General features: G+C 44.8%; 1 protein-coding gene across 1 annotated transcript; it reads left to right on the top strand.

The window, feature by feature from the left end:
- Positions 1-625: 625 nt before the first annotated feature.
- On the top strand, positions 626-25,340 carry TMEM72 (transmembrane protein 72). Its single transcript, XM_054983984.1, has 5 exons — positions 626-695; positions 17,334-17,400; positions 21,802-21,873; positions 23,103-23,242; positions 24,937-25,340. The coding sequence occupies exons 1-5, from the start codon at positions 626-628 to the stop codon at positions 25,338-25,340; spliced, it is 753 nt and encodes a 250-aa protein (XP_054839959.1).
- The last annotated feature ends 1,035 nt before the right edge of the window (positions 25,341-26,375 follow it).

The following is a 26,375-nucleotide window of genomic DNA, read 5'->3' as shown; positions in this document are numbered from 1 at the left end:
AACATCCGATAAATAAGGAACAGTTATAATATCCAATAAAATTTCAAAATAGAATGAAGAACTCCTGATAATCTCTCTTGTCAGGGGTGGGGGTGAACAGTCTCGAGCAGGTAAAAGGCTTGCCCGTGGCACGGCCACGTGCTGCATTCCGGCAGCTGGCCACCAAATGCCCCCTGTGAATTCCCCAGGGGAAGCAATTCTGCCAGGAGCCCAGAACTCTGCAAAGCGGCTAGCAAAGCCCCTGATTCCCATCCATAGCAATTAATCTGCACTCGTGGGGGCTCCATAGCAACAATTCCTCTGTGTGCCTGTGACAGGTTTGCCCCGCATTGAAATGCGGCAGAGAGGACAAGAATTTCAGGCCCAGGTCGAGGCTGCACTCCTGCCTGGTAATTATTAATAGCAGACCATGAAAGTCCCTCTGGAGTGGTGCGGACTGGTTTGGAGTGGTGACATGGCTTATCCCTTGGGGGCTGTGTTGTGCATAACATCAGAATGATGTCTTTGGGAAGGATGTGGGCTCCGGCACATGAGGCTCTCCTAGCCTGAGTGGAGGGATTCCAGAGCGCAGGTTTAACTTCAGGGGTCCCGGAGGAAAGGCAGAAGGCTTTCTTCCCTTGCAAGCATGAAGGAGGTTGCGTTTTGGACTTCACTGGACTTCACTTGCCGCCTGTTGGGGATTGCCACTGGAGCAGGTGAGACTCATGGCCTTGTGTCACCTTCTTCCTTCTGTTGTGAAGAACAGCGCCACTCGGTCCTTCCTAATTTTTGTCTGAGGTACACAATATCTGACTTGGGGTGTGTTTCAGTTTCGTTTACTTACGGTCCACGACCGGATCTGAACTTATAAAAAACAAAAGATTTCATTATTTGGTAAACAATATATAAGTTAAAAGAGTACAAATATAGATGTTAAAATATCTGATTAAAATGATGTCATATAATTAAAATTGAATATAAAATATCAAATGGCATCCTACTGAAACATTTTAAAATGTGGAGATAGAGACCTAAAAACAGCAACAGCCTCCTAAAATGATCTAAATCAGAGCTCAAGTGCACCTGACTGGAATTTATTGCGCAATTTAATCGCTTGCGCACAAAATTTGGCTGTTGCCTTAGAAATATCTGGAGATTCATCTGTTAGTAATTTATCTAAGCATGCACTGTCCGTCACTATATCAGATCGATCTGTAAGAGGAAGAATTGTCTTGACTCGAATTTCTTTATAGAGGGGACAATGTAAAAGGACATGCCCCACAGTTTCCACCTCAACTAGGGGACTTGGGGTGTGTGAGAGAAGGGCCGTTTCCTCACATCTAACCTTCCTGCGGAACATTGTGCCCAAGAACCAGAAGACAGCGTCTTCTCGTGTGAAATTGCGCCAGGAAGACGCAGTTATCCGGGAGTTTTGCGCAATTTGCAAGAATTGCGATTTCTTGTGAGAAGACAGTGTCTTCCAGGTCTTTTGCATGATATTCTGCAGGCAGGTAAGATGTTCCGGCAGCAGGTAAGATGTGTGGAAACAGCCAAGATGAACTAGACAACCTTGTACTCTCAGCCCCTCAGTTCTGGCATTCCTCTCATCAGAGTGTTGCCATTCTACAGAATAGAGTGAGGAGAACATAGGGTGGGGGCCTCTAGAGGGCTTCTACTAGGCTTCAAAGAACAGAGACCCTCCCTCCCACTCCTCCCCCCTCAAAAGAAGAGTGGAAGTCAGTGACTAAATCAGAAACACAAAATCAAAATATTATGAATGCAAATGAAGGCATGCTTGTTTTAAAAAGCCACCACGTATGGGATACTTCTTGTGCATACAGTCAGACATTTTTTAAAAAAGACCCTGTAATGTAGTTTTTGGATTATTTAGCAAGAAGTGTCTCACACACGCTCTCTCTATATGTATAATTAAAGAAGCTGATTATATTTGCCATGCTTCATAGACAATTATGTAGACAAAAAAGAAAAGAAAAAGGAATTTGATTTGAGCTACAGGCAAAGATATGTGTCTCCCGCCCACATGACTACACTAGGGGGTACAATTCCTAATGGTATATGGAAGGACTATCATTAGTATCATTAGTATTCAATGTGACATCATCAGACACCCCCCTATGACATCAGCAGGCCTCATTCCCAGAACTCTCAACGATTGGCTACTGGGGACCTGGAAACTTTGAAGGTGTTCCTGCCATTACAGAAGGGTAGCTATGCTAGTCTGTTGCATCAAAGATAAGCAAGGGTCAAAGAACAACAAAATGTTATTCCAAACCTAAGTTTTCCTGGACTAGACTCACTTCTTCAGATGCCTGCTTAGTTGAGAGTCCACTGCATGGCCTCTGGTGACGTGGGCTCTAGTCTTCAAAAGCCTACATTGGAATGAAATGTTAGTCTTTATGGTGCCATAAGACACCATTTGCAGGACGCAACCCATACCTCGTCACAGTGCAGGTTATGGTTTTGGCACTGCAAATGTTTCTGCCATGTGTGTGTGTGCTGCCCTCAAGTCATAGTTGACTTAGGGCGACCTCTAGTGGAGTTTTCATGGCAAGAGACTAACAGAGCTGGTTTGCCACTGCCTGTCTCTGCAATCTTGGTCTTCGTCGGAGGTCTCCCATCCAGTTACTAAGCCTGCTTAGCTTCTGAGATCTGATGAGATCTGGCTCACCCGGGCTATCCAGGTCAGGGTGTTTCTGCAATACAATGTGTGCTTTGATTCATCTGGTCGGCTTGATGATTTGAATGTGTAGGTCTCATTCACAGACCCACTTAGGCTGTTGCTGCCCTGCCTGCTCTGGCAGCTCCTGGGTCACTAAGAATGGGTCCCGGAGTCGGAGAGAATAGCCAAGTAGCTCCTTCCTGCTGGCCCTGACATGGATAGCCCAGGAGAGCCTGATCTCGTCAGATCTCAGAAGCTAAGCAGAGTCAGCCTTGGGTCGAAGCCACACTCACCCTTCGCCCGCATGTGTATCGGATATCTTCCGTTTTGCTCCAATCCGCGATTTTTACGTCTTCATTCACATTCCTTCTTCCAATCCGTCTTTCTCGCGCGGCCCTCCGGTCACACAACCGCTCAAAAACCGTTTTTTGGGGCGGGACTTTTTTTCCCGCCCCTTTTTAAAAAAAATTTTTGGAGCGCACTTTTCCGTTAATTCGATATTGCCTCACAGAGAAACATCATTGAATATAATGATGCCTCTCTTCCCCCCACTGACTGCACTGACGGCTCTCTCCCGTTTCTTGTTTGCCAACTCGGAAGCCTGTGGGAAACTTTCGTGGAAGTTCACTATGAGGGACAGTTCAGCGCTTGAATTTTACCGCTGTTTCATGACCCTCGAGTGTAATTCTGTCACCCATGGTCACAGGATGAATCCACATCCACCCTACACCAGCATATTCCGATTTTGTGGGAGGAAAAAAACTCCTCTGCCGCCATTCTCTTTTTTAAATTTCGTTTCCGTTATTTCGATCTTGCCATATAAGGAAACTTCAATTAAGCAATTTATCACAACAGCTTTAAAGTTATTGGTTGACATTTTCTGGCGGGGGGATTTGAAAATGATATAAAAAGGCAAGCATTTGGTGGAGATTTCTTTGTGGGTGTTTGTTGGTGGATGGTGGGTTTGGGAGGTGTTGGTTGCTTCTGGTTACAGTGATGGATCCAGTGATTGCTGTGGTTGCTCAGGTCATCTGGGTCATGATGGCATGCCAGACACAGATGCTGCTGGCATACCGAAGGTACGCCATGCGACGGCGTCGTGCCGCAGCACGGATGTTTTTCAAAAATTCTTGTGCCACTGTTGCCTGGGCACGTTCAAGAAGACGTCGTCGGTGCCAGCGCTTTTGCCAGTGGCTCGTGCTCGCCGAGATGGAAGAGCCAAGGCAGCACTGGGTATTCCCACGTAGCTCAGATTGGTGGGAGAACATTGTAATGGTGCATTGGGACGACCGGCAATGGATGCGGCGCTTCAGGATGTCGAAGAGCACATTCATAGAGCTGGTGGAGGCTCTGAGACCACGGCTTCACCGGCAGACCACATCCCTTCGTGTGCCAATATCGGTCGAACGAAAAGTCGCAGTTTCTGTGTGGTGGCTGGCAAGCGGCACTAGTTACCAGGTTGCAAGCGACCTCTTTGGCATCGGAAAGTCGACGGTAGCCTCGGCGGTGGTGGAGTTCTGTCTCGCCGTCGAGTTAGAGCTTCTCTCCAAGACTGTCGTCTTCGGTGCCGCGATAGGACAGGTACTTGTAACCTTGAAATATCATTTTTTCGATATGACATTAAACCTATCAAACAACGCTTGCATTTTCCCTTCGAACACATGAGTGCAAATTTTAGTTGGCATTTCTACATTTTTGTCCATGGACCCATATGTACCTTGCAGAATGGCATGTCTTCACAAAATGATTTTTGGTGCAAACTCAATGTTCATTGTATAATCTACACTCAGATGAGAGAATCCAACATATTGAGCTGTTTATTGTTTCATTAAAAGTAACCACAGGAAAAGAAACTGTGCTAGTGTGATCGTGTGCCCACTTGCTCGGTTGTATATCTCTGCTGCTTTGGCCAAGCATTAATTTTTCCCCCCTTTTTAATTTAAGAGGGTGTGCATTCTCACCTTGAAATAACCTTCCCCAACCCATGAGATCTCTGTCCCTGCACAACCAATGAAGTTCTTCTCTTTGTGCCGAGAGAACAACATCAATTGGGTTATCTTTGTAGTTTTTTTAATAAAATTCCCAAGTTAGCGGCTCATGAGTTGTGTTGTGGATGAACAGTTTTGAGTCATGGGGGAGGGTGCTGCATACAGATTCTGCTGTAAACACTAGCCAGATAAGCGTGCATCTCCACAAAACAGTGTTGACTGTTCCCCTGCATGAAAGTTGGGCCATGGAGAGATTTTCCTAAAAAATATTTCCTTTGAACCATGTTGCGAGTCAGAAAGCACTCTGTTGCAGCAAAGACCAGACTCCTTTCTTGGGTGACAGTGACATAGGCTGTCAAGTGGTGGGGTCAGACTCAACATACTAATGGTTTGCTGAAATCTCTTGCTGCCAAAAGACGTGCTGTCCTGGCAAGAAGTTGTCTCTTGTTGAGAAGCAGGAACTTAATTTGCATGGCCCGAGGAAAGTTGATTACACCTCAATTACGTGGCTCTCAAACTTTACAACGTCCCATTACAGCAATCAACAGTTTGGTTTCAACAAAACAAGTCTTAGACGCAATGTCCTCTCAATGCCTTTTTACTTGGCCCATTTTTGAGAATCAACACAAGTTCCTTGATGTGTGGAATAAGAAGGCCACTATTCATACCTACTTTTCCAATCTACAACTGTCTTAAACATAAACTTTGAGAGAAGCCACAAAACTAATATATTGAGATGTTTACACACGGGCGCGTCTCAAGATCCTGACTCCTCAGCAAAAAATCAACTTACCCTGCTTTGCTGCTGTTCAAAGATTGATAAGCTTCCCAAACTGCATATAAATGTCGGCCTGGACATGTCTCTTCGTTGTGTGTGCGTGAACCTACATGGCTTTTTCAAACCTGGGCCTCAATAACACACCAAGCAAACAATCTTCTAACATTTCTTTTTTTAATGTGAATTTTAACTTCAAAAGATCTCTAAAATGATTGAGAACATTTGAAAATTGATGAATTTTTATGTATGAGATTTCCCCACTGCTACAATTTGCTGCTGATCTAATTTTTTCTTTTAATATATGTTCCATTTATTGCTATTAGATTATGGATGGATTCCGGAAACTTGGATTTCCACACTGCGTGGGAGCAATCGATGGGACACATATCCCTATCTGTGCACCAGGTGGACGCCCAGATCAATATGGGAACAGAAAGAACTTTTCATCCATTCTTCTCCAAGGAACCGTGGATCACCTAGGCAGATTCGTGGATGCCGAGGTGGGCTGGAGTGGGAAAAACCACGATGCTTTTGTGTTTGCCCACTCAGCCTTCTGCGCAGCCATGGACGCTGGAACACTGCTACAGGGCCATGGATACCTGGTGGTGGATGGGGTGAGAATACCGCCTGTGGTCATCGCAGATGGAGCTTACCCAATGAGGCGGTGGCTGATGAAACCGTATGGGCGGGCAGCAACAACCGCTGCACACCAAAACTTTGATAGACGTCTGGCCAGGGCAAGAAACCGGGTGGAATGTGCTTTCGGTAGGCTGAAGGCAAGATGGAGGTGTCTTGCACATCGTTTGCAAGTGAGGGAGCATAATGTTGTGGCCATAGTGACTGCCTGTGTTGTTCTACACAACCTGTGTGAGAGCAAGGGACATCCAATTATTGGCGGGGGCAGACCTCCGGCACCTATTCTGGTTTCAAGTTTCGAGGAAACAGAGGACACCTCCAACAATAGGCACCTCGCTGAGGGGAAGAAGGTGCGCGACGCCCTTGCGAAATTCATTGAGAACTTTGGGTGCTGAAATTCATATTGGCTGTCTCTGCTTGGCAAAAAAGGACAAAAGAACCATTACATTTTCCATTTTAAAATAAAAACCACAATAAATCGTTTAAATTTCCAATGCTTAAATTACTGTTTTTGATTTCTTTCGAAATTAAATGCTTTTTAAAAAAATCGTGACACTCGAAAACTTGATAAGATGTTTGGAAATGTCATCCATGACAGTAACAGCACTTCGCATCTGTTGTTGGTTTATGGCCATGAGGAGCATTCCTAACTGATCACTCAATCCCTTGAAAGGGTTGTGTGTTCCACCCACTCCTCATGGGCGCTTCGTGAGGAGCACATTAAAAAAAGATTCACGCATCGTTATCATCCAGGGAAAATTGAAAAGATACATTGTAGCACATCTTCACATCAGTGTAAACATCACATTGTACAATGCATCGCCCCACGATGTCACTTGGGACTTCTGATTTCTCTTTTGTTAAAAAGAAAATGTTCCCCAAAATATACTCTTAGAGATGACGGGGAGTTAGCCGTGTAAGTGTGTGGTGGAATAATCAAAAAGAGCACATTGGCACCACCTTCATTGATGATCTAAGAATAAACCTCTGGATAATAGCGTGAGCTTTCAGGAGTCAACCTCAAGCAACAATGAAAATTGTTGTTTGAAAAGGTTGTAATGGACTGTTTTTAAAAAAACTTTGGCAAATAGAAGAGAGAACATAATCAAACCATTGCATGCTATAGAACACAGTTTTAGAAAAATATTTTTCCTTTTCCCAAGGTCTGTGAGAAGACAAGTGGTACATTGAAAAAAAAAAAGAATGTGTGTGCTGGCATAAAACAGATCAGAACACATCACAGGCAGCAATCCGGACGTCAATAGAAGGAACTTTTTTTTCCCCATTCCAGTATTGGATAAATCACAATATATCAAATTGAAGTAATTAAAATAAGTTGATAACAACCAACTCTTCCACAAAACTCACTGCAAGGTTTATTGAATTGTTTGTCTTATGGGTGGAGGGAAAAGACGGCTCAAAACAAGTATTGAGCAACCAAGCGAACGTTGATGACATTGGGATCAACATATTAGGCTGTTTACATAACTTGACCAGCATATTCTTGACATCGAAATAATCAGGTATACAATTTACACTGCTTTGGCGGTGTCTAAGGTATTGTTCCCCGTCAAAGAAGATGGCACACAACGGCAAGCTCACACACAGCTACAGTGAAGTTGAGTGTGATAAAGAGTGAAAAAAAAATTGAACCGTGTGTGACCAGATTATTAAAAATGGGTGGTTTTGTGATTGAAATTTCAAATCCAATGGTTTGTCAAGTTGCCATCCAACATATCACGTCTCGCCATAGTGGGGGTCGCTTAATTGTAGTTGGAGGGCGTGCTTGTGTCGTCCTAAACCTCCATAAATCATAAAAATCTATAGTGGACCACATGGTTGTCTACAGGAAAAATCACCCGGTGACTGAAAATGAAAGGTTTTTTTCCCAAGGCCCACGTGGGTGGCGAATTGATGACATACATTGGATTTTTAATTTGATCACAAACCAACCTTTGTTTGGATACCTCATGTTTTATTGATGAGAGAACAGTGGTGAGCATGGTTAGATTCGTCAACCTACGGAACAGTCATGATTACTTGTCTTCACTCAGTGCTCACAGCGTCAATCGATCTCTGGCCTTGCCAACACAGGAACGTTTACTATTGCCCATCTTGGTTGGAAGATTATGTGGGGATTGTGAACACTGTTCAGATGTCATCCCAGACACGCTTTGTTGCCGCTGACTCGAGAGCATTTCTCCCAGAGCCTTCAAGGTACTAACCGCATCACTCATTACAGCAATATTTTGCTTCCAAACCTCTGTGAAATTTTCCCTCTCTATCTTGGTTTCCTCCAAAAATTCCTTTTGAAGGAGCTTTTCATCCTCCTTCCATCTGCACATAACCTCATAATCCCTACCCCATTGCGCAAGTTGAGCCTCGTGCTCCTCCCTTGCACGGAGCATCATTTTATCCGCCACACCATACAGTGCCGCGTTCCTGCGTTTTCTATTCCTTATGTTGCTTAATCTTGTCCCCGGTGATAGTTCGGCCAAGCAGCTTCCTCTTCCCCCTGTAAGTGTAGAAAGACACAGGAGTCAAGCATTGCAATGGATTATCACCTTTTCCTCAATGCATGATTTGGCTTGCTGTTATCGGAAGAAGACCGTACACGCCCCCCCGGGGGACTCAACACAGGACACAGAAGAGTGGAGACACATCATTTTTCACACGATTTTGAGGATGGATACAAACCATCACCAACAGATCATGGTGGACCACTTTGCAAAGACGGACAGAAAAGCATCATTTTTTCATCAATTACACATGTGTACCCTTGATTGTCAAATTGCCCCGCTGCCCACAGCCAAGGCAAATGCAGCGAACAGCACCGGTCGCATCATTAAAAACAGGACCAAACCATTCATGGAAGTGCATGCCACACTAATTTTGTTCATGTTTTCACAGTAGTTGCCCGAGCAAAGGAAAAATAATGAAAATCTCATGTTTGCGTTAGGGGATGATTGGCATTGCCCCCCCACTTCCCAGCATCAGTTCACCACTTGCTTCGATGTGTGGGGTTGCGTTAAAGGCGAGCAAACAGGGTGTGTGCCGGGTCCAAACGCATATCTGTTTCGTCAACGAGATTAAATAACAGTTTTTGGTTAACATCCAAAGTTAGGCTTTGGCTCAACAGCATGGATTTTACCAATAGATTTCACAGAAAAAACTGTTTTCCTTTGGGACCAATACTTTTGAATTTCTAAAGATTGAACTGAAAATTATAGTCACTTAATATAAAATTTTCACCGGGATTGCGTGTGGATCTATGTGCCAAGGGCAGATCACTGTCGCTGTCATCCTCTTCCCTCGTATTTGCGTGCGTTGCATCGTTCTCTACAAAGGAAAAATCACCCATTATTGGAGAAAAAGTTTTAAATTTTTTCCTAGAAGGACATAATTTTTTAAATTGTGGCCCGTAGGCCGTGTTTGGCCTCGCATGAATGGGATGTCTCGGCATGGTCATGGTCTCTTCCTCTTTGCTGGTTGTGTGTGGGGTTTAGCAAACATTTTCCACTGATTCCAAATTTACTTTTCCTTAAGCTCTGTTCTGAACATACCGACTAAGGGCAGCAGTGCTCAGTGGTTGCAGACCACATGAAAGTAGAGAACAGGCATTACCCTTGTCTTCGAGACCATCCACTGTGCGGTCTAGGTCTTCGTCATTCACATCCGTGGACGATGAAGAGTTATGATCTGGAGAAAAGTCAAAAAACTTTTTTTTGGTCTATTAGCACATAGAATGAACAGCAAATGCATGCAAAGCATTAAAATTTTATAGTGTTGATTCAGCAGAACATGAAGAACACTCACGCTCTCCCATTGCTGTGGGTGATGAGCTCCTTAGATGTGCCGCGTCGATGGTGACAAACTCGTGAGAAAAAAGTTCCTCTGAACCCTCCATCACCTGATCAGGAATAGTGATCTGTGGCCGGCCAAAGTCAAGACTAATGCTCCTGGCTATCCTTTTTGGCTTGACACTTGCGTCCCCCCTAAGGATGCTGTCAAGTTCTCTGAAATAGGGACATGTCATGGGTGCGTTTCCTGATGTGCCATTATGAGCAATGACACGTTTATACTCCAAACGCATGTTTTTCGTTTTATTTCTGCACTCAATAGCGGTTCTATGGTGACCGCGGGATGCCATCTGTCTTGAAATTTTCTCAAAGTTATCCAAATTCCTATGGCAACTGCGAAGGGCCTCTTGGATTTTTTCCTCACCCCAAAATGATAGTAAGTCAAGTACTTCCCTTTCCCTCCATGTGGCCGATCTCGGAACAACTGCAGCGTTGCTGGCCATTCTTGCGTGGTCCGTTTGCTCCCGGTGCTTCAAGCAAAGCCAGGCTCACAATCACACCGCTTGCATGTTCTCTTCTGCAGGAAGCGGCAACCTCAGCTAGGAGCATGCGCAGTTAGCGTCAACCGATCACCACCTCTTACATTGCATGTATTTTAATTTTTTTTTCGATAACAAATTATCGTTACGCCGTTATTTTGATGAAACATTATTAAAAAAAGGCCGGGAATCAATTGGAATATAATCTAACAAACCCTTCCAATGTACCCTGAGAGAGATCGAGAGGTACAAGTGTGTCATAAAAAAAAATTAATCAAGTTGTTACACGTTGTGATCTTTGATATTGGTGATTTAACTTTATTTTTTCGTTTTCCCAACCCGTTATCACAATGAAAAAATTTCCATACAGTTAGACGGGTTTTGTCACATTAAGGATTGAATGGGCAGGAAACAATATAAATTTTAAAAAAATACTATTTATTTTTAGGCGGGAAAAAAGGGCTACAGCACAGTTCGCCTTTCCCGCCCATAGATAACGCTGGAACACCATTGGACAGGCTACTGTGCTTTGACCAATCAGGAGTCTCGATTTTCGCGCCTTTCCAGGACCGTTATTGGGCCATGTTTCTTAATGCAATGACTTATTTTCGCAATTTCGTCTTGAAATCAGCATGGCAAGCCATGGGAAAGGAGTCTTCTGGCGGGATGAAGAGGTTGAGACCCTCCTCGAACTGATCGCACGCTCGGGAAAGTCCGAGCGTGTTATGAAGAGCACTCATTTGCCCACCAAAGTGATTTTTCACAAACTGGCAAGGCAAATGAGTGCTCGTGGATACCCTCGGACCCCCGAGCAGTGCCGATCCAAATTTAAGAGGGTCAAGGGGGATTTCTATGGGGCGCTTGAGGCATGGCAAGGAATTCCTCGCCAAAGCGGCAAGCCCCCATACTTTTCAAACATGATGAACCTCTGGGATCTTGCCGGGAGGCCGAGCTGGCAAACCAGACGTCATGCCGGTAGGTGAAAATTCTTTTTTTACAGTCAGAATGCTAAGTGGCTTATGTTTTATGGACCTCGTTGCTGTTTGAGGATATAACCTTAGGCTTGTGCCCCAGTATAATGTTTGCCCACGCCATTATCGAATTTCAGTTTTTTCAAATAAACGCTGTAACGTTGACGAATCGAGCTAGTGGTTCATTGTCAGGACATCTATAATTTTGCACGGTGCCGTTGGTTTGCTTTAGAAGCATTGACGTACTCAGAGAACTCCATTTCTATGGAAAAGTTATTTTTCACAGAGAAGCTGCACCCGGACTGTGTCTCCCGAAATCCAGATTCCTTAATTTAGTCACCATTAACCTTTACCCTGATGTTCTCCCAATTGAGGACTCAAAGCATGTCACCAGAGAAGCTTCCCCCCCCCCCCAGTTTACATTCAGAAAAATTATTGTGAGGTGGGAATGATCCTTGATTTGTGAATGACCTGGGGCAGCAACTGAGCTTTGGATGCACAGTTGGCATTTGAATCTGGACCATCCAGATCCTGAAGTGACAAATTAAGTTCTTAAATATTACCATTTGAGAATTTCACCCAAAAGCACTTATTTTTCGACGACCCACCACTGCAGGTTGAAATGTGGAGCATCATTGAATAGCTCCTGTAGAGGTGGACTGCTCCTGAACAGGCAGCTTCTATTATTGTGTCAAAGTGAAAAAGCAAACAACACGACTATCTTCAGTGGATTTTTTGAGAGGGTAGTCGAATGACTTGTAGGTAGAGTCGATCTTCTTTTAAGGACAAGTGATATTATGTAACAGTGTCTAGAAAAAAAATCAATACAGGCCCGTTATTCCTTCTGATTATTTTGTCCCCCCCCCCATATCTATTTCTTTAAGAGACATTGTTCAAAACATTTTTTTGTGTCCGATGGTGCATGGATGGCTCAATGCATTGATTTTTTCGCATCTCAGCTGTTCTCCGTGGAAGAGAGGCCACCCAACGTGCAGCGGAGGGTGAACAGCAGGAGGCCCTGGACATCACCCCAGGAAACATCTCCACCGAGGATCCCCTCCCTCCAACTGCAGACACACCATCTGGTGAGCATTTAGAGGCAAGGTCTCCACAGGGGATGCCCCCAGAAACCAAGGACAGCATAGTGTCTGTTGTGAGCTCCTGTCACTTTCATCTTTAATTCATATTATCATCTCTCCACTATTAAACTTTTATTTTCCTGTACCAAGTCTAGTCAAAGACATTTAGGATGTGGTCTCCATCATTTCTGTGACATATCTTTCTTTTTTGAAATTTATTGTTTAATGAATCTCAAACGTTTACCTTGCCTGTTGCTGCTCTGTCATTGACCGGCAACATAATGGACATGCACAGAACCGGCCAAATGATGGCCAGAAAATTGAATATTTATAAAGAAAAGTGTTGCATGTAGTTCTCATCAGAGAATCACTGTGACAACACGAGAGAGGTCCCTCCGTTCTCGTTCATCCATGTCTGAGTCTTGGTCTGGTCTCCTAACGCAGGTGAACAGACAGGGCAAGAAGCTGATGAGGAGGGTCTTCCCTCCACAAGTGGCACACCAGCACCCCCAGCAAGACAGAGGAGAAAAACCCTTGATGACGTTCTCTCAGCTGTGGAGGGGCTTGAACAAAGACTGGGCTCCTCCAGTAAGTAAAAGTCTGAAAGCGAACCAACTTTGTCAATAGAACAGAATTTAAAAAGTTTCCTCTTCTCCACAGTAAACCAATTGCAGGAGAGAATGACCGCGGTGGAGGGCCGTGTCAGAAGGTTGGGTAGAAGGGTGACCGCTGTCGAAAGGAGAGAACGCCAAGACGCCCGTCCCACAGCGTCATGATTGAGCTATTTCTGGGACTCCTCACTGTATATAGTTTAAGATATGGTTTTCCCAACAAAGTTATCATAAAAACAGTAATTAAAATGTAGTTATGTTGCATCAAAGATTAAATTGAAATACTTCGCTGTTCACCTTCCAAAATATATTGTGTTACTTTTTAAAAATAGCACTGTTTATTTACATTTCTTTAAAATAAAGTCAATGGGTATTTTGTGACATCCGTGAGTAGGCTGTCAAGGAAGATTTCGAAAGCAATTTTTTTTTCACAAAGAATACGCATGCATCTTCACCTAACAGATTGCTTATTTAATTCAAACCCCAAGAAAATATTGCGAAGACTGATCGAGAGTGTCCCCACTTAGCAACAATATGGAAGGAAGGACAAGCCTTTTGATGACTTGTTTCTCTCCGGGAACACATTTCTAAGCCTTTTTTTTTTTTTCCTTGCTGCGGCCCCCACCACTGACCAAGAACTTATTGCTTGTGCAAAAATAAACCCAAGCAGCAGTCCTTAGCGTAATAGAGGGTTTTTTTTTTGATTGGGAGGATTCTGAAGATTAACCACTGGGGTTTGGTTTGGCTTTGGTCTATATACAGTATTCTATAAAATTCAATTATTTCATCCACAGCATTATACCGCCAATGGTTCAGTATGTTTTTAAAAGGGGGTGTACCAGGAGTGAGAAATCGGTTTCCAAAGCCACCACAGTCAACTCCCTCCCGCCGTATACCAAGAAAAAAATTTCATCACAGACAGTGAAAGAATCTCTAGTTTTAATTTTTTTTTTAACCTGAATGTTTGGAATAACGATATCAAGATATATTGCTTGCGGAGGCGTGTCTCTCCGACGCGATTACGGAGATAGATCAGTGGTGCCATAGCAAACCACGATATTTTCAGAGTTTGGGATTTCATGAGGCTAGGCTTCATTCTTCATCCCTACCTGTGTCGAAACCAGAAATCTCTGTCACACAAAGATAGAGAATAAATGTTCAGTAAAAGTTATTGCCATATAACGGGTGCTCGATTCTCACAGTTCAGCCTAGGGAATTTTTTTTTTTTCACATGAAGGTTTGTCATAACGAAAAATTGATGTCTCGATAAAAAAATCTTTTCTTCCCGATGCATTGTAGGAGAACCAACTGTGTGGCTGCATGTATCTAGCCCCCCATTTTCTAGTGTGAGGTTGCGGAACATTTTCCCAGACATTTCTCAAGGGAGTGTACAATGTCATTGGAGACCGGTTACAAATGGGGGGAAACGTGGAAGAGTGGTGGAGGTTCTGCACTGTGTTTTCTTTATTTCGGAAGTATGATTCACCATAATTTCGATATTTCAGTGATATTAAACAAAAAAAAAATTTTAAACGGAACTTGAGCGAGTCCCTTCTGATGATGGATTCTCCCCAAAATCATTCTTCAAAGTAACAAGTTTGATTCATAACCTGCTTATTCAATAAGTACAATGCTATGAAGTGAAAAAAGTCTTTTGCAGACTGCGGAGCAATTGCCGGCTGAATCAGCCAATAGGAACTCACGGAACGTCCAGAGAGATAGGAAGGGGTTGGTTTTTAAAACAACCGCGTAAATTGCGCATTGGGCCGTTCACGGCCACCGTGAAACTCCCATTAAAAACCCGTGACCACATATTCGGGAGAAAACCGGATGCAATGCGTCTGTTGGATGAGGTGATGTGACCGGCGCTAGAGATTGCGTGGGGAATGCGGGAAACATGCGACTTAGAACGGGTAATGTGGATTTGACCTTGGTTAGTAATTGGATGGGAGACCTCCAACGAAGATGAGGGCCGTTGTCCCACGGGTCCTTATTTCGTCAGTTTTGCACTAGAAATCGTTTCTTCTGTTATCGTTATTAGAACGGATTCTCCCATCTTTTGACGACTGCTTGTGCTTCCAGTCAGTCACATTAAAAGGGAAAAGTGCAATTCGACGGTCAGTCAAAGTGCCTCTGGAAACGGGGCCTAAAAATCCCGCCCCTTTTTAAAAAAACCTTTTTTCACATATTTGCACTATATCACTCTTCTATTATACCAATGTTGTGCTGGGCCAACCCAAAAGCCAACTGTGATAGGTAGCAGAGGTTTCCCGCCCATGGCAGAATTGTGCTATAGTGCTATAGCGCTATAAGGCTGATGTTTTTTTTAAAAAATATTTCTTTGAGGCTTAATTGCGGGTCGCGCTGGGGTTTGTGGGAGTGTAGGGCAGGAGAATCAGTGTTAGGTGAGACAGATGATCGGAGAGAGTGAGCGTTTTCGTGCTGCAAAGCGTTCATAGTCGATCCAGGGCATTCACATGGAAATGGATAAAGCCGACATAAAAAGTCACAAAGCATGAATTGGGGAGAATGGCGAAATCGCAAGAGAACTGGAATAAGGTGAGCATTCAGCAGGAGATGGCGCTAATTTGGCTCTAAATTTATGGCTGTGTGATGACGGCTGAGGGTTGCAGAGGCAGGCAATGACAAACCACCTCTGTTAGTTTCTTACCATGAAAACCCACCAGGGGTTGCTGTAAGTCAACTATAACTTGAGAGCAGGATTTCATTTGGTTTCTTTCATGCTGAAGTCAGTTGCTGCAGTCAAGAATTTTCCTGGCAGAGGTAGCTTGGACCAGACCAAGCTTCCTTTAGGGCTTAAACCTTGATGGGAGCAGGTGCCCTGTACAGTCATTCAAATCCCTTGGAAGGACAAATGCATTCCTTCTGAACTAGGTCTCTCCAGTATAGGGCAAAGCTTATTACAAGTCCTAATCGCGGCTCTCTCTTTTGTGCCTTTCTGGTATTTCAGTAAGGCGGTATTATTGCTGTGGTTACGGCTATTCATTAACGTGATGGGCTCTCTCTCCTCCCTCCCTTCCTCTTGGCTGGCTTTACAGGCAGGGGCGAGTCACAGGCACAAAGGCATGGGGCAATAAGTGTTGTTTGACCATAAACGAGGATGAATTTTGTGACTGGCCTTAACATCCTTCATATAGATGATAGCATCACCATGTTTTACTTCAGGGCAGTGGTACTATTTGTGTGTAGGGTTTTACATCTGGGCCAATTGGGGGCCTGGTGCTATTTGCATAGTACTATACCCAGCCAAAATAGCCTCAGGATTTAGCAGCAGTCGCTTAATTGGAAGCCAATGGTGCTAGTTTACTTGGCTCCATTTGAAAAAGACTGAAATTTCCAGCAAGGCTTCTGACTGGCCATTGGATTGGCTGTGGGTATTTTTAAAAACATTGGTTCAGCAGCAGCTCAAGGATCTTCTCTATGGGCCAAGCTACAAGTGATGAATGACACAGACTGGACACTTGTCAGCTTCCCTCAAGTTTTGATGGGAAATGTAGGCATCCTGGTCTTGTAGCTTGGCTCTCCGACTGCTGTCCAATGGACTTTTCAACTGTCACTTGTCCAACATTCCGCCAAGCTGCCTACATTTCCCATCAAAACTTGAGGGAAGCAGACAAGTGTCCAACCTGTGTCATTCGTCACTTGTAGTTTGGCCCAAAAAGTGACTGAAGTTTGGTTATGGCAGCCATTTTGTGGCTGGATCGGCCTCCTGTGGCAGCCATTTTGTGGCTGCACTGACCACACTGGATCAGAATTCCAAAGGTGCCTGCAGGCTTAAAAAAGTTGGGAGCCTTTGCTAAATGTGTGGAAATAGACAGCTGAAGCTTTAAATGGTGTCCAGGAAAATAATATCCTCTGGTCAATAACATCCCATTAAGCCTCTATTAAGGGATGTTAAAAGAGATTTGTTCTTCAGTTTGTTGACAGCCCTAATTGTAAACTGTCTTGAGTGTATCGGGCGGGAAAGTGGGATCCAACTGCAGTTGGTAGGTAGGTAAAGAAAGCTGTTTGCTGGATACGATACCTCCTGTCCTGCTCCAGGAGACAGTTGTCATGTTCTTCAGTTCCAATCTCCTCTCACCTGTGCTGGGTAGCCCTATAGGAACCCCCTTGCTTTCAGTTTCTTTCCAGCTGTGACATGGGGTTAATGCTGATCTACCTTCCAAGGCTGTTATGATGAGTAGTGAGAGGCTGTGAAAAAAGCCCTTCCTAAATGCTTGATCCCTTGCTGTTTCTTCTTTTGTGTTGCAGTGCTCATTGGGGTAGGCACTGAGACGCTGCTGCAGGGGCAGTTCAAAAGCTTGGCAGTCTACTTGCTGTGAGTATGGAGCCCCCTGGGGAAGGGGGAAGGGTTGGGGGAGGGTTGCCCTTCGACTCCAGCCAGACAAAATTATCTGATGAAACTTTTGCCTGTAAGCAGGGCTTTTTTTCTGGGAAAAGAGGTGGTGGAACTCAGTGGGTGGCCCTTGGAGAAAATGGTCACATGGCCGGTGGCCCTGCCCCCTGATCTCCAGACAGAGGGGAGTTGAGATTGCCCTCCGTGCCACTTGGCACAATTTCAACAGCTGCTGGTGAAACTTCAGGAACTACAATGCCAAGACCACGGCTATATAGCCTGGAAAATCCACAACAACCAGAGGTTTAATTGATTGTTATTTACCAAATGATATTATTTACCTCTATGCTATGAAACGCTTCATCTGCCCATTTCTATAGACTGTCAGTGCCATCCTCACCAGAGTTACTCCTATTAAAGCCCATTGAAATAAATGGGCTTAAAACTGAAGTAACTCTTCTTAGGATTGCACTGTGAGCCTCTTTATAAAGGCTTACTGAGACATGACATTTTCCTCCAGGCCTGTTGGCAACCCTAATTTTTACCCATTTGAAAAGTGCCAGGATGTTGACATGACCAAGTTTAAAAATAATTTTGAAAATAATTTTGCAACCACAGCCTCCAACATAAAATGGCCTTGTGATCCTGCCTTCTAGGCTTAATATGGGAAAGAAAAACTCTTTTTTATTATTGCACAAATTTAAACATAACATATTAGATTCATTACTCATACCATATTAAAGCAATATTTTATATCCAAATATAATTAACTATCATTGCAATAATTAATAAAATAACTCCTAGTTTAGCAAATGTATTCAATTTCTCCCCTCCCCCATTCAAATATAATTACTTTTATCCATAGAGGTGTATTCCCATGTTTTATCTGATCATTCTTTAATAGAGGGAATTTTTGTTTGTCTCCAGTATCTAAATCTACCATATACTGAGCCGTTTCCACACGGCTTACCTTCCCTCAGAACAACCCGGAACATCGCGCAAAAACCACAGAAGATCACGTTTTCTCACGTGAGATTTGTGCAACGTTGCGTAAAACTCGCACGAGAAAACGCGATCTTCCGCATTTTTTGCGCAATGTTCCGGGTCGTTCCGAGGGAAGGTAAGCTGTGTGGAAACGGCCCTGGTCTTGGAATACTTACCAAATAAGATTCTATAACTCAGTGATAGAGCCGTATATGATAAGTAGCCCAGTAGAAAATATTCATAATAGATTCAGTCAAGTGACTCGTAAACAATATCCCAGAATTCTTTCTGCTGTAATTTAAGCCCCCACCTCCACTCCCCACCCCCCTGCTAATAGACAATTCCACCAGGGCTGAGAAAATTTCCTGTGCATTTCCAGAAATTTGAACTGTAACGCTTACTGAATTTAGCCAAAGGCTATGGTACCATGCAGTTTTCATTTAAAATCCGTTCTTTATAATCATTAGAAATACTGTCTAAAGATATTCCTGTCCCAAAGTTACATTGATTGTTACATTATCGCCCATGTTCAAAAACCTTCGCAGCATATATTCCTTCACCTATTCAAACTCATACACACGCTTGGTCTGAATTGAATTCCAACGATCGTCATCTTTATTGTATATTTATCCCATATTCCTAAAATAATCCAAAATGCATTTGACTTTTCTTGCATGTGAATGATTAATTATTTATTTACAATAATTATCTACAGTATTTAATAAGCCATATTTCGACCTTGCCAATTGCGAGCAGATTCTTCCTTTAGCTGTTCTTTTGGTGCTGTTTTCACATTTATCCCAAATGCCTCAGGTTTTCCTTTAGGGTGCTTTTTAGAAAAACAAGTAAAGTCCATCTTTGACCTTGATGATGGAGATGGAAGGGGAGGAGAAGCCCTGTGGGATTACTCCAGAGGTCCATCTAATCTAGCATCACACAGCAACCAACCAGCTGCCCTGGCAGGCCAACAAACCAGGCATGGAAGCCAAGGGCTTCTGCCGATTTGGCCTCCCAGCACTGGTATTCAGAGATGTGGTGGTTCCCTTTATTCATACTGAATAGTGGCCATTGATAGACCTCGGTGAATCTGTCTCATCCCCTTCTAAAGCCATTTATGCTCATGACCGTTGCTACGTTCACTGGCAGTGAACTCCAGGATGTGAATGTTGAGTGAAAAAGTGCTTCCTTCAGTCTGTCCTGAATAATCTGGGATGTGCCATAAGTAATCCAACTCTTCCTTTTATTCTATACAAGCAAACCTATTGTTGCCTCCTTACGTTTCCAGCTCCGTATTATGTTTCGGGCCCTCTTGCCATACCTGGAATATTTTATGCCCAAGAATGGCTTTCTTTGGCCATTTTCACACGTTCTTATTGTCACACCATAGCATCGCAATTGTTCCGCTATACTCACAGCGGTACATGCATCCTCATAATCCACCCGTGAAAACCCATCTTCCTCCCGTAATCGTTGTGTTTCCTTCAAGAACACAGATTTCCTGTTTATTCCGCTGCGTAATGCTTCTTTAGCGCTTTTTGTGCCTGCATGAGAACACTTGGAAATGCTTCTCCAGGGACCGCCCACTCAACCCCTCCTCCTTTTTCATTTTCTGCACTGTCGGAAGAGATTTTCCTGCCTACAACCAGGAATCCCGCAAACTTTTGTGGGCTCCTGGCAACAGTGATGCCAATTTTTTTTTTTAAAGGGCGCCTTTATTGCGCTATTGCGATGTTGCCTTTAAAAGGAACCAACTGCACAAACACAGCTGCCAATTAACAACCATAGAAATCAACTGTTTAATGTCTGGTGTTGAAGTTGCACTTTGCAAATAACGGAACACCCCCAGCCTTGTTTTTTCAATTTTTTTTCTCAGAGTGACAAATCCACCGAAAAAATGCAAACTGGTTTTTGAACAGGAACATAAAAGGCTGGTAGTGGTTTGCAGAACATGTGCGCGTCATTTTGAGATTACTAACTCCCAAGGTTCTTCCCACGGATGACCCTTGACCTAGCCATCAAGCTATGTGATTGGAGGAATCTTGCATATAGAAACAACGATATAGTGCAAATCTTGGTTCCTGTTTTTTTTAAAAAAGACGAAATGGGAGGGAAGGTGCTTTTGTCAACTGTGATACAAGCTCATCCACCACCCACAATTGTGCTTTTTCTGTGAAATGTGGAAGCACAACGAAGCAGCACAAGTCAAGACAATGATAGCGGAATCACACAACTAACGAAATCATAGCACAAAATTAGCAGAATATTTAGAATGTGTGAAAATGGCCCTCTTTAAGGTCCATTTCATTAGCAATGCCTGTCATATCTGCCCCATCCATGCCATTATTTGATGCTGACCTGTATTACTGAACCAGTGTTTCATGCTATAACTTGATGTCATATTGCCATGCCATAACTGCTTTGCTTTCACAGGCTTGCTTTGCATTCACAGACTTTCACAGCAGCTGCAGGTGCCTTATCAAAGGAGCTCTCAGAGCCAAGCTACAAGTGACGAATGACACATGCCTGGCAAGTGAACAGACTCACGTGTATTCCTCCCTGTTCACTTGCCGTTCACTTGCTCTCCACTTGAGTCTGTTCACTTGCCGGGCAAGTGTCATTCGTCACTTGTAGCTTGGCCCCCAGTGCGTCTGACCTTGTACACTGCTCACTCCCATGAACACGGTTTCTCAACTTTGATCTCCTGCTTTCTCATTGTCTAGACCTGATAATTGAAATATGCGAGAAGTTCTCAGGAATGGTTCCCACCAAAAGTATAATTGCTAGTGGGAGGGGGGAGAGGAGTGATTGTCTTTAAGTAGAATGATTTTCTCTTGTATTGTTATTCCTGTCAACCTGATCTTTAATGCTTAGGAGCCTACCTTGCTTCTGAGGGCCAAGCTACACATGACGAATGACACTTGAACGGCAAGTGTATTTCTCCCTGTTCACTTGCCCTCCACTCAATCCACTTGCCGTTCAAGTGTCATTCGTCATGTGTAGCTTGGCCCTGAGTAATCCTATGGACATATCTATGGAAATGATTTGATTCCCAAATAAAACCTTCTAACCAAGAGCCTGGATTCTTGCTGTGATGGTACAGGGGGTCTGTCTGCCATAGCCTGTCATTCATAGCCTGACGATGTCTTTCCTTGACTACTCTATCTGGACCTGACCGGACTCTTCCGGCCCCCCCACTTTGCTGTCAGCCCTTGACTTCTGCCCCCACCCCCCATACTATGTATCCAACCTTCTAGGCTGGGTCTTTTCTGTGTCACTTCTGTGCTCTGCCCAGTCAACTGGTGCTATAGATGGATGGCGATAGTAGAGACTGCTGTCTGAGCGACGGGGATCACTTTTCGCTAGGCATCCCTTATCTGTTCATGAGTTGTCATCCTTCAGTTTTTCAGGCGTAGCCGTTTCGGTCTATGAAGCAGCGTACTTCGCCAGCCTGCTCCTGACAGCCTGCTCAGCGTGAGTTCCTTTCTTCCCACCCCCTTCTGCCTAAGTAGAACAGTATAAGAAACGCACCTTGGGTGAGAGCAGCACAGAGTCCTATCTGAAAATTTGCTTAGAGACACCACCCATTTTGCTGTAATCGCTGCCAGTCTGTAATGGTTGTGAGTCTTGCTTCCTGCGCCAAATTAGCAGAGTCCAGTAGCACCTTTAAGACTAACCAACTTTACTGTAGCATAAGCTTTCGAGAACCACAGCTCTCTTCATCAGCTGTACCTCTTCTTACATCTCTCTCATCTGACGAAGAGAGCTGCGGTTCTCGAAAGCTTATGCTGAAATAAAGTTGGTTAGTCTTAAAGGTGCTCCTGGACTCTTTTCTATTTTGCAACTACAGATTAACACAACTAACTCCTCTGGATCTATGTGCCAAATTAGGAATTACTGCAAAATTAAGAATGCTAGATATACGCATGCTTGTGTTTGCTGTCACTCGGTTTTGGTCTATTTCTATTCCATCAGCTGATAACATTTTGCCTAAATAAGATGCTTCCTTCACTCTAAACTTGCATTTACTTTTATTGAGTTTTGTGCAAGCACTGAGTCATTACTGACCCATGGGGGGACGTCGCATCGCATCACGATGTTTCCTTGACAGACTTCTTGTTACGAGGGGTGGGAGGTGTTGCCGTTACCTTGCTTAGATTCTGCAAATTGGAGGACGTGGCTTCTTTTTAACTATAGTTCACTTATTTTACTCTCTGATCAGGGCATGCCACTGGGACGGCGCGCGTGCATCCTCCCAGTCCTCCGGCTCAGTTGCTCTGCGTGCCGCCCCGGCCGCTTGCCGCCCCTGGCCCGCAGCTGTGTGCTGGCAGTGGTGGCAGCAGCATGGGGCAATTGAGCTCCATGGTGCGCGCCCCCGCCACCAGCACCTCCTCCGGCACCTTAGCGTTCGAGGCGGCTGCCGGCCCGGCCTCAATGGACGTGCCAGCCCTGCTGATCAGGTTCCTCTAAAGCTATGACTCAAATTCAAATCTCACCTGTATAAACTTTTGGAGACTACTACCTCCTCAACAATCTGCTCAACTGTTTGATGAAAGACTTCAGAAGCAGGACACAAACCAAATGTTAACCTTGTAAAACAATAGCTGCCAAATAGTATGTTAAATGTACACAATAATTTAGGAGAGGTTTTTGGAGAGTTTTCTAGAGATGTACAGAGCCTGAACGTACCAATTGCATTGCAGCCTCCCTGCGGGATTCACGATGCATGCATGCTGGAAGGAAGTCAGACGTTGCAGGGCCTTCCAGAAGTTCCTGGCCTATGTGCTGCTATCAGTAGCTTGCTTCCTGCACCCTGTTCTTGTTTGGCATGTCACAATCCCAGGTAAGAGGAACAGAGGGTTAATAGGAATGTGTGTGCGTGTGTGTGTTAGTCGTCTCCAACCAATGGCAGCCCTATGAATGAATGAAAGACCTCCAAAACATCCTCTCATTTACAGAATGCTCAGATCCTGCAAAGTGGGGACGTGGCTTCTTTTATCGAGTCAAGCCACCTTGTTTTGGGGCTTCCTCTATTCCTACTGCCTTCTACTTTTCCTAGCATTATTGATTTTCCAGAGACTCTTGGCCATTTTCACATGTCTTACCTGCTGCCGGAACATCGTGCAAAACACCGGACGACGGCGTCTTCCTGGCGCGATTTCGCACGAGAAGACGCTGTCTTCCAGGTATTTTGCGCGATGTTCTGGCAGCAGGTAAGCTTCTAGGGAGAATTCAGGCTTGATTTGATCCAGTACCCACTTATTAGGAATAGTTAATAGCAGGGCTTTTTTTCTGGGAAAAGAGGTGGTGGAACTCAGTGGGTTGCCCTTGGAGAAAATGGTCACATGGCTGGTGGCCCCGCCCCCTGATATCCAGACAGAGGGGAGTTGAGATTGCCCTCCGCGCCACCTCCCCTCTGTCTGGAGATCAGGGGGCGGGGCCACCAGCCATGTGACCATTTTCAAGAGGTTCTGGATCTCCGTTCCACCGTGTTCCAGCTGAAAAAAAGCCCTGGTTATTAGGAATAGCTAGTAATATTTGAATGTATTGTTTCCTTCTGATTGGCCCCAGGAAAACAGTTAATTTTTGAACAGTCATAAGAATGCGTTGTCAGGCACCGCCATATTCCTGTTACTTTCCCCAGCTGCTGCCCCAGCCAGTAAGTGCATAGACAGACCATGGAGTCACAGGCTAAGCTGTCCCAATTGTTGTATGCCCATGTATGTCCATGAGAGAGACCACTGTACTGGAAAAGTAAGCATCTGAGCAGCTTGTAATGGTATAGAAGCCAGGCTGGTATGGGGAAGCAGGGGGAAATGGTACCAGGTGAGGGCCAAGACTCCCCCACCATTTCTTAACTGTGTGGGGAAGAGCAAGATTTGAATCTAGGAGCACCTTAAAGATCAACAAGATGTTTAGGTTATAAGCTCGCAAGAGTTAAGCGCCCTTCATCTGATACAAGCAGGAACCCTCACATGCACAATTCATGCGCATGTGGTATCTGAGGAAGTGAGCTGTGGCTCATGAAAGCTCATAGCCTGCCACAGATTTTGTTAGTCTTATGGGTGTGACTGGATTCTTGCTCTTTTCCACTGCTACAGGCAGACTAAGAGCAGAACCACAAGTGACAAAAGGCACAGGTTGGACACTAGTCAGCTTCCCTCAAGTTTTGATGGGAAATGTAGGCATCCTGGTCTTGCAGCTTGGCTCTCTGACTGCTGTCCAATGGACTTTTCAACTGTCACTTGCCCAACATTCCGCCAAGCTGCCTACATTTCCTGCCAAAACTTGAGGGAAGCTGACAAGTGTCCAACCTGTGCCTTTTGTCACTTGTGGCTCTGCTCTATCACGGCTACCCGTCTTGATCTATGCACAATTCAGTGAATGTTGATAAAAGGAGGATGAAACCGAAGGGATTCATTTGGAGCAGCCAGTAGGTGGGTCCAATACACGTGCCAGGTGCCCCGTGCAGCTGTGTTTTGAACTGTGCTTCTTAAGGGCCCCCCTGGAGTTTTTCTCTCCTTCCATTTTATGCAGGAACAATGCTGGTGCTTACTGGTTTGGCCTATTTCCTACTCAGCAAGCGGCACAAAGAAACAGCAGCCAATGGACAACCGGGCCAATGCAGCGACTCCTGCCACGCATCTGCCGCAGAGATGGGCGTAGAAGACATGGAGCAAACATACACCTTCTCCGGAGGAGCATGCAGAGGGCAACAGGACTCCCTCCTTGGATATGTACGGAGTATCCTCAGAAGCGGCAACAACCAGGAAAGCGCAGTGAACTCCTCCAACATACTAATGGCAAGGAGGCAGGTGCACTTTGAGGAGAAGGTGGTGAACCTTGTCCTCTCCGTCCAAGAGAATACCGGGAGCCTGTCTGAGGAAAACATGTCTGACACAGCCCCCATCCTTGGCCCTGCACCTGTGACATCCCCATAGTCAGGGCTCATTTCGAGGGGGAACGCTCAGGAACGTAGTTCCAGCAGTTCCCCAAAGAGGTCACATGTCAGGTGGCCCCACCCACCTGACTCTTGGCCATTTTGGGCCTGTTTTGTCCTGGATTGGGGCCAAAACGGCCCGGATTGGGCCTCCAATGGGGGTGGATCACTCTCCCACTCAGCAGCGGCTCGATCCTGACCATTTTGGGCCCCTTTTCGGCCATTTTCAGCCCCTTTTTGCCATTTTGGGCCCACTTTCAGCCCTGAATGGCCAGGATTGGGCCCAAAACAGCCAGGATAGGTGATGTCAGGAGGTGTGGCACATGCAAATCAGTTATGCCAATGACACATTTCCGGTGATGTCAAGGGGCATGGCATATGCTAAAGAGTTATGCTAATGAGTTGTGCTAATGAGTTCTTCCAGCTCTTTCTCTACAAAATGACCCCTGCCCATAGTAAAGGGCATCATTTTCTGCTGCCTGCCTGCAAGAGTGTGAAGCAGAGATGTGCTTGGCTGTGAGTCTAGCTACCGGTGCCCCTAATCCCTCTTTTAAACGCATCTGGCCCACTGGCAGCAGCCAGGAATCTCCGGGGACTGCAGACGGCTCAGGGTGAATGACCCAGGCCCCACCCCTGCCCCCCTCCCAGCCCATTGACAGTTCCTTGTCTGCTTCATAAATTCCTTGGCTTTTTCATGCTCCTGCTCTTATTGTTATTCAATTTCAAGCAATTATCTGTCCTGAAAGAAACTGCAGAAGAAAATGTAGCCAATTCTGGGGAACGGGGCCAGAATCATGTTACACAAAAGTGTGCTGTTGGAGCAGAACCATACAAGAGGATGGAATCTGTCTGCCTATCTTCTCCCTTGTCATTTATCCAAGTTGCTCTGGGCTGTTCTCATGATTCTCTGCTTTTCCCTGTTATCCTCATGACAACCAAGTGAGGTAGATTAGGCCAAGAGGGAGTGTGTGTTTGTCAAGTGTAGGGAAATGCAATGTTAGCAGGGAAGGGTAGTTTTAAAAGACAGAGCTGGCAG

This window comes from Eublepharis macularius, chromosome 6 (assembly GCF_028583425.1).
Source record: "Eublepharis macularius isolate TG4126 chromosome 6, MPM_Emac_v1.0, whole genome shotgun sequence".
In the NCBI taxonomy this organism is placed as follows: Eukaryota; Metazoa; Chordata; class Lepidosauria; order Squamata; family Eublepharidae; genus Eublepharis; species Eublepharis macularius.
The sequence above is the reverse complement of the archived record's forward strand: the minus strand, read 5'-3'. Positions and strand labels throughout refer to the sequence as shown.

Excerpts from the sequence above, each read along its gene's own strand:
- TMEM72 (XM_054983984.1), top strand. The coding sequence starts at position 626 with ATGAAGGAGGTTGCGTTTTGGACTTCACTGGACTTCACTTGCCGCCTG. Across the intron at positions 21,874-23,102 it reads CTCCTGACAGCCTGCTCAGC|CCTCCCTGCGGGATTCACGA; the intron begins GTGAGTTCCTTT and ends ATTGCATTGCAG. Across the intron at positions 23,243-24,936 it reads TTGGCATGTCACAATCCCAG|GAACAATGCTGGTGCTTACT; the intron begins GTAAGAGGAACA and ends CATTTTATGCAG.